Source organism: Protobothrops mucrosquamatus, unplaced genomic scaffold (genome assembly GCF_001527695.2).
Source record: "Protobothrops mucrosquamatus isolate PMUCROS unplaced genomic scaffold, P.Mucros_1.0 scaffold1143, whole genome shotgun sequence".
Taxonomy (NCBI): domain Eukaryota; kingdom Metazoa; phylum Chordata; class Lepidosauria; order Squamata; family Viperidae; genus Protobothrops; species Protobothrops mucrosquamatus.
This window is the reverse complement of record NW_015387359.1, coordinates 306,571-323,712: the sequence shown is the minus strand read 5'-3', so window position 1 is coordinate 323,712 and position 17,142 is coordinate 306,571. Positions and strand designations below refer to the sequence as shown.

Here is a 17,142-nt window from a genome sequence, read left to right as displayed (position 1 = left end):
TGACATCACAAGAAATTCATATGGAGCATTTCATAAAAGCAAGGTAAAAAAACACAGGAAACCACTTGGAGGATTTACCTAATGCACATACTATCTCCACACAAGGGACTCGGGCCCACTGCTATCCTTTCCATTTAGCACCTCAATCCAAGGCTGTAAATGATACATAATGAGTATTTCACATGCTTCCTGGTTTACAGAGAACAGCGTTTTCTCTCTGGGAATCATTCTGAAAGAGATCTGTCTGGACATTGAAAAAGTAAACCCAAATGCTCCCCCAGTTTTCCTAAACCCTCCAAGACTTTCAGGGGAAAATATATATATATATTTGTGGGAAAATTTTCAACACCAAAACCCAGAGATAATAGAAGTGGTGCCTTTGTATGCTCCCTCCTGGAATAAATCCTCCTGCTCGTGCTTGGCCAGAGGCAGAAATAACCAGGCCAGATCAAACGTGATGCTGGCGTTTCTTCAGCCCTGTCGGTGGGTTAGTGGTTTTGCAGTGGTTTTCACTGAAAGTAAACCAAATGGCTATTCTGCTATACCCCACCAGATTCTCCTGAATATGGTTTACACATGGTTTCCTCAGGCCCAGCTGATGAAGTATGACCAAGCTTACCTCCCTTACTTATGGGGTAGATATAATTTCTTTTTCTTTTTATATTTATATATTTATAGATATTTATATATACACACACACCCAGTAACTCAGAAGAGGAAAAATATAGAATCCGTAGCAATAATAAAAAAAAATTAAAAATGATCAACCCCTACCGCACTAGGCGAGCGATTGCACAAGGTCCACAATTAACTGTTCTGTTGGTAGCAAGGCAGGCTACAGCCTGCACTTTCTTCCACACGAGGAGGCTGACACCAAGTCCTTCCCTTCACTCTCGGCAAAGTGCTACAGACGGCAGTCTCCTGGCGACTGAGAGGGAAGAGTGCAGGCTGCGGAGGTGAGCAAGGCCGAGATCCCATTGTAGTGTTTAGAAACTCTCTCAAAATAGTTTTAAAGTTTAAAAGGTAATTGTCCTCTCTGTTCTCCCCAACCCACCAAAACCTGGATTTATTTCTTTATTTCTTTAAAAAGTCCATGCATGTGATGGAGCAACCATTTGCCCAGCAAAATCCATGTCTCCTGCTCACCAGGGACAGGATGTTTGGAAATCAGCCAAAGAGGAGTAGATAGCGGGGAGATCGGCTCCTCATACAGAAATCTCGTATGTGGTCCCACCCACTCCAGAGACTTTCTTGACTCCTCCTCGAGTGGGACTGTTGAGAGGTGGCTGGCCAGGGATGGGTGAGGTTGAGCCCAGAGTCCTGGGCTGTCCATTAGACTTGCTGTAAGAGGGTCTCATCTGCACCTCGTCTCTGGGAAAAGGAAGGATACAAGGGCATCAGGAAGTGAGCACTCATTCAATGGCAATGGAAATGGAGGATGCCTCACAGATAGCTTAAGGGAAGGAAAATTTGGAATACACATTGGCATTGCCTGGGATGCAAAGGGAAATCTAACAGCAGTGGACTGTCAGCCCACAGAAACTGACAAGGCAATACAAATGTTTTAGTGTCTTAGGACGATGAAGTTAAACACACAGAAGGGAATGGGATTCTACACACTGGGAACTTGAAGAGATTCCACATCTAGCCAAAATACAGCACTATATGGAAGGGATAAATGAAAAGTGTACTACAGACCAAGAAAGGGTTGCAGGAAAGGGCACGTCTATCAAAAGGACTACTTCTTATAACCTGTTCCACCTGCTTATTGATACGGCCTCAAAAGTATCATAAGAATACACAAGAGACAGGGAAGTGGAGCACAGAAAAATAGGAATATGAATTATATCACACGTAAGTGTTTTTATATATGAGGTAGTAATCAGGCAGGCAATATAAAGTTTCAAGCATCTCATATGAAAGCCAATGACCATCTCACAGACCACACCGCTCACAAAAAGGAATGTGACACTATGCAATGTACCCTGCATTACGGAGCTAAGGGTGAGGAAATGGATTGGTTCACACACTGGAGAACGGGAAGGAAAAGGGAGGGAGGGAAGGAAGGGACAAGACGAGAGCAGACACTATTTGTAGATCACTGCCAGCTGTTTCTTTCAGATGTTGCTGAAAGGAATCACAATTATCTTGGAATCCTTGGCCAGAGCAGTGACGGGGCAGATCTAAATGTGGTTCATCCTCCACTAAGTCAAGGAACACTTAAAGAATGAGACACGTGTCACTTGTACTTACTTTGGTGCCAGTAAAGGCTGCAAGGCCACCTCCTCAGTCTCTGGGACGACAGCCTGAGGCGACTGTTTTTGGCTGCTGTAAGACATAGATTTGCCCATGTGGGAGGATGAAAGCTGGTCTGGGGAGCCCAGCACGCGCACTCTAAGTGCATGTGGTGGTTCTGGTTTGCCAAAGCGAGGTGCCACTGGGCGGGTGAGTGGGTTTTTGCCCAAAGGTGAACGTTTTGAATCGTCCGAAGAGGAACTCGTTCGTGGGGCATTGCTGGACCCCGGCGTGGACTGTATCCCAGAGTCCCCTAGGCCTGTATCTTCCTCTTTGGCCAGGGGTGACGGCATAGATGACTGATGCAGCAACTTCTCCCGTTCTTGCATGGAAGCCACAATATGCCGCGAAAGATTGTCATAGCGGACGGGTGAAGAATCACAAGGTTGCTGGTGTTTGGGCGAACCAGAGCTTGGAAAACGACTGTGCAAGTCAGCCTCCCGCTGCTGAGCAATACGGGCTGAAAGGAAAGGAGACGTGTATCCCATGAGCGGGTCTGGCTCTGAACCTGCCTGCACTGACTCAAAATCAGGGCTATCAGATGGTGTGAGAAGACTGTCGTATGACAAGCTCCCATTGCGTGTCTGGTTCACCAAGCTCTTGTAAGATGTGGAAGTAGTGCCTTCGGAGCGGATTGACTGAAGATGGCCCATTTCAAAGCCTGTGCCTTGAGCTGACTTGAGGCTGGAGGAGCGGGAACCACTGGATAGAGGATCAAAATGGAAACTCTTGCCAAAAGTAGGTGATCGGAAACTTTCTGGTTCCAGACTTGGTTCTGAACGGTAGCTGGGGTTTCGGCTGCTTTCAACAATAGATGTTGGCTCCTTCAGACTGTCTCCTCGATTTAGCTGTTATAGGGAGTAAAAGATACAGGAGTCACTTGATAGCTTCCTAAGCTGTGCATAAGAAATAAAAAATAAAGTATGCCGCCTGCTCCTTCAAGGCATCCTATAGGCCTATTAGAAGGAAAATAAATTTCTCAATATAGAAATTGAAAATTTGCAAGCTACTCAAGTTACACGTTATAATTCACTTACTGAAAGTCAACATAATGCATCCTGAATATGAATCCTGAATATGAATCTAGAATACACGTATTATTATTCTACCTCAAATATAAATGCCTTGGATGAGATGGGTTCGGTTATATTTCTAAGCTGAGTTTGTTATAATTATTTAATCAATTCACAGGGTATCAATATTGTATGTTAAACAAGAATACAATAAACTAAAAAACTGTTAAATACATAATAAATCATACAAAACTTTAAAACATTTCAAATGTTCTCTCTCAGGCACACTCATAGAAAGAACTGCCAGCTTTACATAGCTAGTCTGAAAATGAGACATCCTACCTGTATCGCCCCTTGGGTGGGGGAGAAGGTGGAAGAAAAGGGATGAGTGGACAATAGGGGAGCAAAACTATGGAAAAATATAATACACTCTGGCTGCTGCAGCCCCTGACTGCCTAATTTGGCTTCTGATGCAATCATGGTTAACATAAATTCAAAACTGAGCAGACAATGATTCTATGGTTGACAGCAGCTGAAAGTTTGTTAGATTTGTTTGGATTTGGATTTCTGTCCCACTTTCATTTAGAAGCTTGAGGTGATATACTATATATATATATATATATATATATTTCCTCTTCCTTGGAAGTAAACTACTAGAATTTAATAGAATTTCCTTTTGATTCGCAGGAGTTCTAACAATATCACAATATTTCTGCTAATTTTTATGCACATGTTAATACAATTAACCCTCTTAAAGTTACTTATAGATAAAACAAATTTGGGCAGTTTGGGTCTCACACAAGATACCACAAACTAAAAATAGGAAGGAGTGATGGTAATAGCTTCCCCATTGACTTTACTTTTCAAAGGAACGCAAAAAGTGATCACATGATCCCAGGACACTGCAACGGTCATAAATGTCGGTGACCAAGCATCTGAATTTCGATTACATGACGGTGGGGATGCTGCAACGGTCATAAATGTCAATAATGGTCACAACTCACTCTTTTCAGGGCCATTGTAACTTTGAACAGTCATTAAATAAATTGTCGTAAGTTGAAAACTACCTGTAAATATTATTTTAGAGTTCTGTATTTCTGGCATAAGAGTAGATATTTTATAGAATAGCAATGAGCAAAAGAATCTCTGGGAAATTTTCATTAATGTTCTCCCAAATCAAATGATTAAACAAGTCTACTTCTCAGTTCTAGTTAGATTAACAGTCCTGTTCTGAAATAAGAATTATATTTATATTTGCAAAGTATCCCCCCATATATTATTCAACAGATGTCTATTTTGATTCCTTGGCCCATCATTTTTTCGCTCCAATTAGTAGGTCTCAGAGTTCTAGTAAAAACTAAGGCAGATCCAACAAGTCTGCCAACCCTCCTTTAGTAAAATGTACATCAGTCCAATTAAGGCATTATAGTCTCAAACCAAATTCTTCCCCTTTCAACACCGCCCCCCCTGTATGTTCGTCTACTGTGGTCTGTTCTTCATGCTAAGCCAGCTTATTTACCTTGGCACTGGTGGAGTGAGGCATTGCAGCTGAAGCACTGCTGCTACTGTAGCCAGGTCGATACTTATACATAGTTGGAGTAGGAGGGCTGTCCTTACTTAGCAAACTGCTATCTGTAAAGAGAAAGGGAAAAAACAGGGTGGCTGTCATAAATAACATGCTTCAATGTCGCCCTGGGAGTCTCCTTGAATCCTGGCCTCAAGTGCCATAGATAGCAGATGACGCAACTGTGAGAACCAAGTTATAGTAGTCTGTCCTGAAGGTTAAGGAATCAATCAGAACTATAAAACATGCATAAAGGGTGGAGATAAAAACGGTGCAACAGAAATGTTTTCCTATGAGATCGCATCATAGATCGTAATTATAATGTGAATGCAATACATTTTCAAAGAAAGAAAAAAACTACACATAAAGTGTTTGAAAACTGAAAAATTACAACAGAAAAAAACAAAGTATTATGTATTGCTATAATAATTACGTTTTACACACACACACACAGAGAGAGAGAGAGAGAGAGAGAGAGAGAGAGAGAGAGAGAGAGAGAGAGAGAGAGAGAGAGAGAGAGAAATGTATTAAATGTATTAGAAATATATGTTTATTTATTATGTCCTTGAATATTATTTTCTCTCTGTCTCTCTCTCTCTCTCCCTCTTCCCCCCCCCCCTTCAGTTTTCAGCACTGCTGGATGGGAGGCAGTAGCACTGATCTAAGAACTCAAATGAAAACCTGCAAAACAAGGTGCCAAACACATCGACACATATTTTCTTATCTATTATAAAACACACAGATGTATAATATAGCCCAAACAACAACAAAGATCATATCTTCGATTTACTACAACAATTGAGCCTGGAATTTTCTTTTTAAGTTATGTAATGTAAAGTAATGTAATCTAATGTAAATTGTTTGTCATAAATCAAGTCACCGCATGAGTGCACTTGATTTTACAGCTGTTTTTAACGACAGTCACTAAATGAATCGCATGGTTATTAAGCGAATCATGAGGTTGCAAGTATGAATCCAGATCGCCCAATGGGTGTTTTTGATGGAAAATGGTAAAAAAAAAAAGTCACAAAATGCAATGTGACCATGGGATCCTGAACATGTCATAAATGTGAGCTGGTTGACAAGTGCCCAGCAATGCAATCATTGTGACTGCAAGGGTGGTGCAACAGTCACAGCTTCGAGGACCGATCTTAACACACATATGTGTATGCATGTGTGTGGGTGGGTGTATTCTTCTTTTGAGAGTGGCCATCAGAATTTCATTTTAATGTGTGCCATTGTGTGTACAGAAAAGTGATAATAAAGGTTATCTTGTCTCATCAGACCTTGCCTCAACAGCATTACCAGCTGACCTACTAATTACTTCAAAACTAATCATTACATTTTAGTTTAATAGCCACAAGCACTGCTACCGGGTTTTGCAGCGATGCAGAGACAGACATTATTTCCCTGATACAGACAATCAACACAGGCCCATAACTGACTGTGTCTCTCAAGCATATCCCTCTTACCCTCATTGGTGGCCAGGGTTAAATGTGTCCTCAGACCTGTGTAGCGGCTGAGGTCTGGTTTGGGTGGCGGTGGTGGTTCAGCATCAGCAGACTGGCTCTCTGTCACTTCAAGGCTTCCTTTGGACTGCAGAGAAAAAGCAAAGCACACTGGTACAATCGGAAGAATGGCAGGAATCAATCTTATGAACGTTGTCTTTGGTTGGATAAAGGTGGATTGCTCTTAAAATGACCAGCATTTCCTCCTCCAGCATTTCCACAAATGTTTTTTTGTAAACTGAACATGTTTCAGTTGCTGGATGAGAAGTGAAAAGCAAAAACTCAATGATCAAAGGCACCACTTTTATGTTGTGTTGGTTACACAGGAGGGAAATGTAAGTTCAAGTTCAATTCCTGGAGAAGCAGAAGCAAGGAGTGATATTACTAAGGTGCAATGCCTGAGGTAATCATTTGATACCTACTCACACTGCCAAAACCCCGAGAATAATTTGAAGCCGCTGCTTATGCAGCACTTTCATGCCCTCCTCACCTTTGTTCTCTTCAGTTCAGCCTGGATACCATTATCCATTATCTTCATAGCAACCTGTCCATCTGATATTTCTGGCCGTAAGAATGGAGGCCTCACTAATACAGTCTGTTCTCCCTTTGGCCGCCCAAGATACCTAGTGAATAGTGACAAGGGATTAAGTAAAGTATAGTAAGAGAGTGCTTATAGTAAATTATTTATTTACCTGGCTTAGCAAGGCAGTGTAATGTCAGAGTAAGGGTTGAGATACATACATTTTGCAATTTGAAGACATTGAGGTAGTCCTCAAGATGTGACCGGTTATTTAACAACTATTCAGAGTTACGACAGATACCATAAAATATGCCCACCCCAGTGCTTTTTGACAGTTTCTGGCAAAAATTGCTCCTTTGGGAGAATGGGTTCACACTTGGCATCAGCTACCCAGGCCCTGCTGTGCACATGCCACACCTCACCAGCCACCTGCAGAAAGCCCTCACTCCCTCTTCCACCCAATAGCAGCTCTTATCTACCTGCCAGCCTGCTTGCCAGCCACCTGGCACTTACAATTTCCTCTTGGCTTCCCCACTGACTTAATTGTTCAAAGCTGGCAGCAAGTTGTGAGAAGATATTCATTTACAAGACCCATGATCCTTGTTTAATGATGTCAACAGGACTGCAGAGATTGCCATGGCTAAGTGATATGGTCACATGATATTCCCTTTTATGACCGTATCACTTAGTGACAGAAATTTCAGTGCAACTGCTATGGTAACTTGAGGGCTACCTATAATATTTTTTTAAAGCCGTAGAAAAATGATAATAATTTATTAAATGTATGTGGTGCCAGATTATTAGTTGCTCTGGATGGTTTACAGTTGTTAATTTTTTTTAGAAAACAAAAAAGAATACAAAAGCACAAAAGCAACAAAAACAAAGGAACCAAGGTGGCAAAAAAAAACCAAATTCAAAACTAAACATGGCGGTTTCTAGAAGTAACTAGAAGTAATGAAGAAAGTAACAAATAAAATGGCTGCTCTATAAAGTTACCTTGCAATTCCAATAAAGGAATAACATACAAAACAGGATTACACAAATAGGAATTGTATTCTAACCTCTTATCCCTCCTTCCTTTTTTATTGATCTTATGGAAGCAAATTGCTTTTGTGCACAATAGTTTATTTGAATATAATTTTATAAATGTGACGAAATGCATACGCAGAACTTTGGTAATGCTAGGCAGAGAAATGTAGTACCTGTAGATTCTGATTCATTACAAAAGTAGGTATGTTGGGTGCAGAAAAATAATCTAAATACAGCTGCATAGTTAAGCAACAGAAACATATGCCTACAGAAAGCTGCACTGTCCTAATATATTTCAGATAGCGACAGAGGGTGAAAGGGAAATTTGGCTCTATATGGTAACTCGTAGTCTTCCTCTTTAATCATGCACAAAATAATAATGTTACATATTTTTAATTTGGAGCTATTTTGTGTTCCTTATTATCTAAAGTGAGATCCAATTAATGCAGTGGTTAAAGGAGGCATCAGGTGAGAAACTGGGAGTTCTTGGGCCGGTCATTTTCTCCCAGCCCTAAGAAGCAATGGCAAACACTTCTGAAAACCCTTGCCAAGAAAACTACAGAGACTTGTCCAGACAGTCTGAGAATTGGATAGGACTGAATGGAAGAAAAAAAAAATAAAGTAGGAATGCTTAATATAAATCAGAAAGACATTTTCCCCAAAGAAGTAAAACGTTTGGAGCAGCAATACATCTTCTGCTCCAGGAAAGTCTTAGTTTAGATGACCAAAGTCAGAATGTAATTATATTTATTAATTTGGAAAACAGGCCACAGGCACTTTAAAAGAGATCACTCAGTCAGCCTTTATACCAAATTAATACTCCTACATCTTTAGATACTGATCAGCACTGCACCCTTTACAATCTACAAGGGAGAGGAAAAACACAGCTGCTCTGTCAAACATCAGTTCTCCCAATTTAGAAAAACAAACATGATGTGATAGGCATTGCTAACACTTAGTGGGATAAAGCTCATTATTCATACACAACATTAGAAAGGTGTAATTTATTGAAAAGAAACAGAATGAATAGAAAGGGTGAGGGCGTTGCACCGTACGTGAAGAAAAAAAATACATTGAACAAAAATTCAGCAGAGAATGGAAATCCTGTAAAAAAATATCTTGGGTAACAATAAAAAGAGAAAGAAAATGGATACCATTGTGGGAGTTTTTCCACAGACCACCTGGGTAGGGAGAAAGTATAAATAAGGCCTTTCCGCAGCAGATGATCAGTTTTTCAGGAAGGCATGCAACAGGGATAGTAGGGGATTTCAATTAGGCCTAATAAATTATTGTTATCTCTCGCTGATAACTTTGTCAGAAAGTGGAAGAAAGAGCAAGCTGGTCTGTTATTGTGGATTTAATTATTACCAAACGGGAAGAATTGGTTGGAAAAATTAAGGTAGCTGGCATCTCTTGGGAAAATAAAGATGTTATCTTTTTATCTGTGATAACCAGAAAAGAAAGAATTAACAAGAGTCAGACTGCATCCTGCACCTGAGTAGAACAAATTTTGATGAATTCTAAGGGAAGCTGAATGGGAGACAAATGGCACCAGGAAAGGTGGGAAACTCTACAACAGGGGTGTCAAACTGCCAGCCCGCGCCCACCCCAGCAAAAAAAAAGTTGTGGTATGTCGCAACACGTCAGGTGACGTGGCAAGTTTGACAGCCGTGCTCTACAACATATGATATTGAGGGCACAATTGCAAACCAACTCTACAACAGCAGAGAAAAACAAGATTCTAAAGATACATGGTGGATATATGCAGTGCTCTCAAGTGCTGACAAGAAAAAAAGGAGATGTTCAGGAAATGAAAGGAAGGAAACTTTAGCAAAGAAGAATATACATAGTTTCATGTCAGTCCTTCAGAATAGTACAGGTCAGGAAAAAGACTCCAGAAGGACTACTGGAATGTTATTGTTGCAGGGTACAACAACAACAAAATCTTGAAAACTTGCCAGACTTTCTCTCTTCCCCTTATTACACCGAAGGGAATAAAGATGGAGCAATCTTGAGTTTCTTTCTCACTTCCTCCTTTCTTTCAGAACTAAACTGATATTTACTTAACTACTCAAGGATTCCTTCTTCACGGTTACTTCTGTACTCTTCTGTATTTCTAGAAAGTTGGACCACTGTCAGAAGGCTAAAGCTCAGAATGATCTGAGAATTGAGAGATATTCCCAAAACAACAAAAAGGACCCTTTTATACATGTCAGAAATAAAATGAAAGTGAAATAAGTGTAGGCCTATATAATGAGAAAGTTATGAATCAGTAATAAAGGCTGGTGACAAAATCCTCACCTGTCTACTTTCTGAAATGAAATTAAGCCACATCTAACCGCTATTATGCCACCGCGGACATGGCAGAATTGCAGCTTAAGATAGAATGCAGGAGAGAGTAAGGAAGACCTTAACAAAATTAAATGAGTTTTAGGTTTCCAAGGCCAGATGGATTACATTCCAGGGTGTTAAAGAAATTACAGGTAGTTCTCGATTTATGACGACAATTGAGTCCAAAATTTATGTAGCTAAATGAGACAGTTAAGTGAGTTTGGTCCCATTTTACAACTTTTCTTGCCAGGGTTGTTAAATGAATCGCCCCAGTTGGTAAGTTAGTAACATAATTAAGTGAATCTGGCTTCCCCATTGACTTTGCTTGTCAAAAGGTCACAAAAGATGATCACATGACCCCAGGACACTGCAACTGTCATATATACATGCCAGTTGCTAAGCGTCCGAATTTTCATTACGTGACCACGGGGATGCTGCAACAGTCGCAAGTGTGAAAAATGGCCATAAGTCACATTTTTCAGTGCCATTGTAACTTCAAATGGTCACTAAACAAACTGGTGTAAGTCAAGGACTACCTGTAGTGCAATGACTGTAAAACCATTTTCAACTCCTGGATGACCAGTGAAGTTCCAGAAAAAAGCAAATGTTATTCCCCATTTCAAAAAAGAAGAAGGAAGCAGACTCATAAAATGACAAACCTGTCAGTTTTAGCTCTGCTGGTTGCCGTGGGGACCAAATGGGGGTATTCCAGGTTGGAAGTGGCTGCTAGATTGAGGGCAGACTCCCCCCCTCCCCCTCTTGCTCACTACCATCCATTTTTTTGCTTATCATATTGATGTACTATTCTCATTTTGTTTCTTGTCATTGTTTAACATTCTATTAATTTTACTTCTGTGTAATTTTACTTAGGTTCTATTAATTTTACTTCTTTATTATTGTAAGCCACCTAGAGTAGCCCTATGGCAGCATAGGGGGCAAATAAATTTAAATTAAACAAACAAATAAAATTTGTCGTCTATGCTAGGGCAAGTTTCTCAAGAAGCTTGAGAATGGTATGGGAGTATGGGAGCAGGTTAATAATTAACCAAAGCCAGCATGGGTTTGTTACAACAGATCATTCTAGACTAATCTCATATCCTTCCTTGACAAAGTTAGCACCTTAGCAGGTCAGGGAAATGCTATCAACATAGACTGGAAGCCAGTAGAAAACCAATGTAGTGCTCAAAGCAAAGATGCAATCTGCTCCCATTAGGGAATGCTGGATTATACACAGGCTGAATCAACTGAAGCTTTCAAGTGGTAACTTTAAAAGCAACCCGTGCTGTAATCTGGGTGAGTGATGACAATGTCATGAATCCCTGTAGTTAAGATCTTCTTGCTCCAGTTAATGCTGCAACTGTGGCACCAGCTAAAGCTAGCCAAACGCTCTCTTGGCCTCCACCTACTCTTCAGGCAGAAATCACAGATCTGTTCCTTCAGTAGTTCAACTACAAGCGATACCACTGGTCTTGCCTGAGCACCCCGCTGGATAAACAGTAACTCTGTCTTGCTAAAAATCAAGATTAGTTTGTTCTCTCCCATCCATATTGTGAAGGATGTGGAAAACAAAGCTCTATGAAGAATATTAAAGGAGCTAGGACAGGGGTAGGCAACCTTGGCTCTTTTATGACTCGTGGACTTCAACTCCCAGAATTCCTGAGCCAGCATGGCTCAGCTTGGAAACTCTCCCTTTCCCCTCAGCACGGCTGGCTCAGGAATTCTGGGAGTTGAAGTCCACGAGTCAGAAAAGAGCCAAGGTTGCCTACCCCTGAGCTAGGATTATTAAAAGGCAGCTGTTGGAGGCATGTGATGTTACTTTAGTCTCCAAATACCTGACGGGTTGCCACACAGAAGAAAGCCAGATTTCTTCTGTTGCCACAAACCAGACAACCAGTACAGCTAGTCCTTGGTTAACAACCACTCATTCAAACCAATGGTTTGAAGTTACAACAGCACTCAAGAGTGGTGGTTACAATCAGTCCTTGACGTTCCAGTGGTTCTCAGGGTCTAGCACTTAGGTGCTTACAGCATCTTGTGGTCATATGATTGCAAATGGCATCCTTCCTTGTCAGTTTCCCACAAGCAAAGTCAATGAGAAAGTGGGCAGAGAAGATTGAAAGATGCTTGGGTAACTCTCCCACAGCCCTTCTGCACTTACGGCTTCCAACCACCCACACACACTCACTGAGCCTTACTGTGTTTGTGCCACACCTCCCTGTGCCCTCGTATATCCTTGCATGCTCTTCCCAAGCCTTGCTGAGATTGTGCCTTTCTGGCCACTTGAATAACCGGGTGTTCCCTCTTTCCCTGGCACCAGCCACGTACCTGCCTGCCAGCCTGCTTGCAAGACACCTGGGGTTGCACCTTCCTGCCAGTTTGCTCACTAATTTTGATTGCTGGAAGCCAACAAGAAGCTGTGATGAGGTTATAGCCTAGGAATCCACAATTCCTGCTTAAGTATGGAAACAGAGACTGAAGAAATTGCTGTCTCTAAGTAATGCGGTGACATGACGTTGCACTTTATGAACCACATCGCTTAGTGACAGAAATTCCAATCTCAATTGCCATTGTAACTCAAGGACTACCTGTAGGTTTAAATTACAAGGAAGGAGGTTCAAACTAGACAACATGGGGAACTTTCTGCCTGTACAAAAGCTATAGCCAATGAAACATGTTCCCACAGGCAATGTTGAGTCCTTCAGATAAAGCCTGGATGGTCAATCTGTCGGAGATACTCTATTACATCCTGCACCAAGCAAGGGAATTTACTTTGATGACTCCTACAGTTTCCCATTCTATGATTAAGAACTGAAATGATTGTTAGCAATTGCTTTTGCCAACCCAGCATCTCCCTGCTGAGCCATTCATACGGTTAACTGTGAGAAACTTCCTCTCATTTTTCACACTAACAGTGAAGACAGCCATTCTCATTTCTCCTCTTCTCCATCTTACTTTGGTGGAATGGAATTTACCTGGGGGCTGGAGAGCTGCAGAGGACACGACTGACATTCTTACAGCAGCCATTGGTAAATGGGTTTACCCCACCTCGGAACTTGCCTGTAACCTGCAAAGACCAAAAACCGGTTAGGCAAAATTCAGTGAAATGAACCACAAAACAAAATTGGAAATACTTACTTGTTCATTGGTAGTGCGACCTCTGGCTACCAGTACCACATGGAATCCCGTAAGGCCAGCTACAGGAATAAAGAACAAGCCAGCCACACACATGACCGCCATTCTGCAGCAAAGTCAAGGAACAATACTCAAGGATCACACTTCATTTCTTAGCTGGAGATTTGTTTCCCACCTGACAGAGGGCACTGTCTTAAGGAGATCTAACAACTCCTAGCTAGGGTTCATTTTTTTATCAGGGAGCTCCTTGTTCCTGAAAAGATTATAAAGGATACGTAACAGCCATGCGGACTCCAGAGAGCTCCTCCACTTGATATAGGACATACAGTAAACCAAAACCAAACACGCCCATGATATGCGCTGTAAGTGAGAGCAGGAAGAGGAAGAAGTAGCGGTAATTGCGTCTTCCTATGCAGTTGTTCACCCATGGGCAGTGATGGTCAAATTCCTTTCATAAAAGAAAAAAAGAAAAAAAAGGTTAGGAAAATAATTCCTCTAGAAAGCCAGACTATAGTTTTACAATATTAATAAAACTATTCTAAATTACAGCACATCTGACTACAATTCAAGTATTTATTTCCATTCGTGACAGAATGTAAAACGTAACTCCCGTAACAATGGTATAGCCACAACGAACTGGTGGCCCTTTGATCTGATTGACCTTATGCCTTTCCTCTCTTTTCATGTATTCTCTGTGTTCGTGCGTGTATGTGTGTATAGATAGATGAGTTTTGACATAAAGAATGTCAGGATATGCATTCTTCTACAAACACTCTGTATACAGTTTGTAACATCTAGCCAATTTCCCAGGCCTCACAAGCAGAAATAACAAAGTTGCTGAACATGTTCCCAAACATTACTCTTGCAGTTGCTCAGCAGAGAAAATCAAATTCAAATAGTTTGCTTCATCTCAGATAACTTTTCTTTGCTTCAGCTCCAGAGTGGAATTCTAAAGGATAACAACGTTCTATCTACATTGACTGTGGTGAAGCAACCGGGGAAGGGTAACCCCACTTTTTGTCAAAGACTCTTAGAATGCTTCCCTCCTTGGCAGATGAATAACTTCCTTCAGATGTGGTTTTAAGAATTGCATTCCCCTTCCCACCCCCATATTAGCCAGTGAAAACATCGACGTCTCCCTAGGTTTACAGCTGAGGCAACCCATTCTCCATCTCTGCATTTCCAATATGCCTTGGCAAGTCCTCCCCCACCATTTTGGCAAATGGATTTTTGCAACTGAAGAGCTTTCCTTTCAAGATGCTTTTAATCTTCAGAGCTACCCTGCTATACACCTTTAAAACAATCCCTTTTGGCCATGCCAGTCTAAACCCTACACGGAATGTCCACAAATTCGCAATGCTATCTTTAGAGTAGCAACAGGATCTTAGAAGGAGCATATTGTGGCATCTGACAACTTTGCTGCTCAGTTTGGATAATTAATATGTGGTGGCCTGTATGAATTGGTATTGCCTGAAGACAAGAAAAATAAACCTGCATTCAATGCCTGGTTATACAGTATGTATCCTGGGACTATGGTACAATCCGAAAACAGGTGAAACGCCAATCCTATTGAAGCCACGCAGGTCTGGGGCTGTTCAAACGCTGGATGGGAGGAATCTGAAAAGCTTATGCACATCACCTTAAATTCCCATTTCAGGGAAAAAGCTGACATAAGAAAAAGGAACAGCCGATTTAACACCCCCCCCTAAAAGTCCTGTCCCTTATTCCCGTCTCCTTCCCTTTTTCTTTCTCAAGATTAGATTATAAAACCTGACACTCAATACTCAAGTTCCGAAATTGATTAAAAGCAGCCCAGATTATGCCAAACAACATCCCGCATAGAATAAGCATTTTGAATCTCTTTAGTGGAGCTCTCTTCTCATTTTATCTTACCTCCACACAGTTGTCACAGACACTACAATGGGAGCAGCGTGGGGGCCGGTAGAATCTGCATGTTGCACACCATTTCATACGCACTTGAATACCCTTTATTTCCACAGTTTTGTATAGGGGAGCTCGGAAGTCATCCTCCTTATCCTCATCTTCTTCAGCTAAAGCAGAAGAAAGCCATCAAACGCCATAGGAGAGGAAGAAAAAACCCCCAGAATCAATACATTCCCCCCTTCTAGATTTGTAATGATAAAAAAAAATGACTTATGACTGGTTCTCTCACTTATGACCGTTGCAGCATCCCCATGGCCACATGATCAACTGGCATGCATTTATGACTCTGCACTGTCCCGGGGTCATGCGACCAACATTTGCAACCTTCCCAGCCAGCTTCTAACAAGCAAAGTCAATGGTGGAAACCATGATTCATTAAAAAAAACTGTGGCAAAAAGGTTGTAAAATGGAGCGCAACTCACTTAACAACTGCCTTCCTTAGCAATGGAAATGTTGGGCTTCCTTGTGGTCGTACATCAAAGACTAATTTTACTAGCTGTTGACTGAACCAGTCAAAACAACATGGATTATATAATGTAAGCAATACACCAATAATCATAGCCAAGTCTGTAAGACAGACTCCCTGGCAAAAGGAACCAGGCAATAAAGGAAGGGACCAATGCTATGTGTTCACTGCTAAAACTGAGGAAATTCCAATTTACTACCTTAGGCAAACATAGTCACAGTGTCCAATAACACTGACCAAGTATTTAATATTCTCAAAATTGCGAGTCTTCTTAGAGGGGTGTTTTATTAAATTTTTAGGGGGTTCGGGGTTGGCCCGAGGGGACTTGGGGGAGCCCTCTCTGAGGCCAAGGCCAGTCCAGTCTGAGGGGCGCGGAGCGGTGAGGGAGGAGACTGGGGGGTTAATAGAGGGTGGTGTGATTGGTACGGTCAGTGGGAGGGGCAGATATGGCGGGAGCAGAGGACCATATCGGGTTTTGGGAGCACGCACACGCTGCTTACAAGCTTGTGGGTGCTCCGATCCTCAGGGCTCTACTCGACTACCAGGGACTTTAGATCCTCGGGCCCGGAATCATCGGCTGATGTTATGCAACGCCAGGTCCGTTGTAAATAAGGCCCCCCTCATTCAAGAGCTCATTCAAGAGGGGGGAGCGGACCTGGCAGGTATCACCGAGACCTGGCTGGGCATGGAAGGGGGAGTTCCCCTTGTTGATCTATGCCCGCCGGGTTTCCAGGCATTCCATCAACCGAGGGCCCGGGGTAGGGGCGGTGGGGTTGCGGCCATTATAAGGGAGAGCCTATGTCCGAGGGAGACCACTGTGCCTCAGATAGACGGTGTAGAGTCCCTCCTTGTGAAATGGGGGCAAGGGGTGCAAGTGGGCCTGTTGATTATATACCTGGCCCCCTGCTATGTATCAATGGCCCTGCCTGAGCTGGCTGACGTAATAGCCGGGGTGGCAGTGGAGACCCCCAGACTTATAGTCATGGGGGATCTCAACCTGCCATCGGCGGGCGAGGCGTCGGCGGCAGCTCGGGAGTTCTTGGCTTCCATGACGACCTTGGACTTGACCCAATTAGTTCATGCCCCCACTCACACGGGAGGACATACACTAGATCTAATTTTTGTCTCTGGCCAGTGGCATAATGATCTGGAAATGGGGGAGATAGTTATAGAGCCCTTGGCATGGTCAGATCATGCACTCCTTAGGATGGATTTCCGGACCGCTTCCCCCCGCCGCAGGGAGACGGAACCGCGTAGATGGTTCCGTCCCAGGCGCCTGATGGACCCGGAGAGGTTCCTGACGGAGCTTGGGCCATATCCGGAGGATCTAGTCCACGACT

The 17,142-nt window shown here is 42.3% G+C and overlaps 1 protein-coding gene across 1 annotated transcript in view; it reads right to left on the bottom strand.

Annotated features, from left to right (window-relative positions):
* Positions 1-752: 752 nt before the first annotated feature.
* The window catches only part of ZDHHC5 (zinc finger DHHC-type containing 5), a 45,966-nt gene continuing 29,576 nt past the window's right edge, over positions 753-17,142 (bottom strand). The window contains exons 3-11 of the mRNA XM_015820552.1: positions 15,286-15,443; positions 13,668-13,840; positions 13,396-13,498; positions 13,233-13,324; positions 6,871-7,003; positions 6,345-6,468; positions 4,828-4,940; positions 2,254-3,143; positions 753-1,371 (exon numbers count right to left, since the gene is read on the bottom strand). Of these exons, the coding sequence (XP_015676038.1) occupies positions 1,206-1,371; positions 2,254-3,143; positions 4,828-4,940; positions 6,345-6,468; positions 6,871-7,003; positions 13,233-13,324; positions 13,396-13,498; positions 13,668-13,840; positions 15,286-15,443 (1,952 nt within the window). The 3' untranslated portion in view covers positions 753-1,205. The remainder of the gene's footprint in view (positions 1,372-2,253; positions 3,144-4,827; positions 4,941-6,344; positions 6,469-6,870; positions 7,004-13,232; positions 13,325-13,395; positions 13,499-13,667; positions 13,841-15,285; positions 15,444-17,142) is intronic.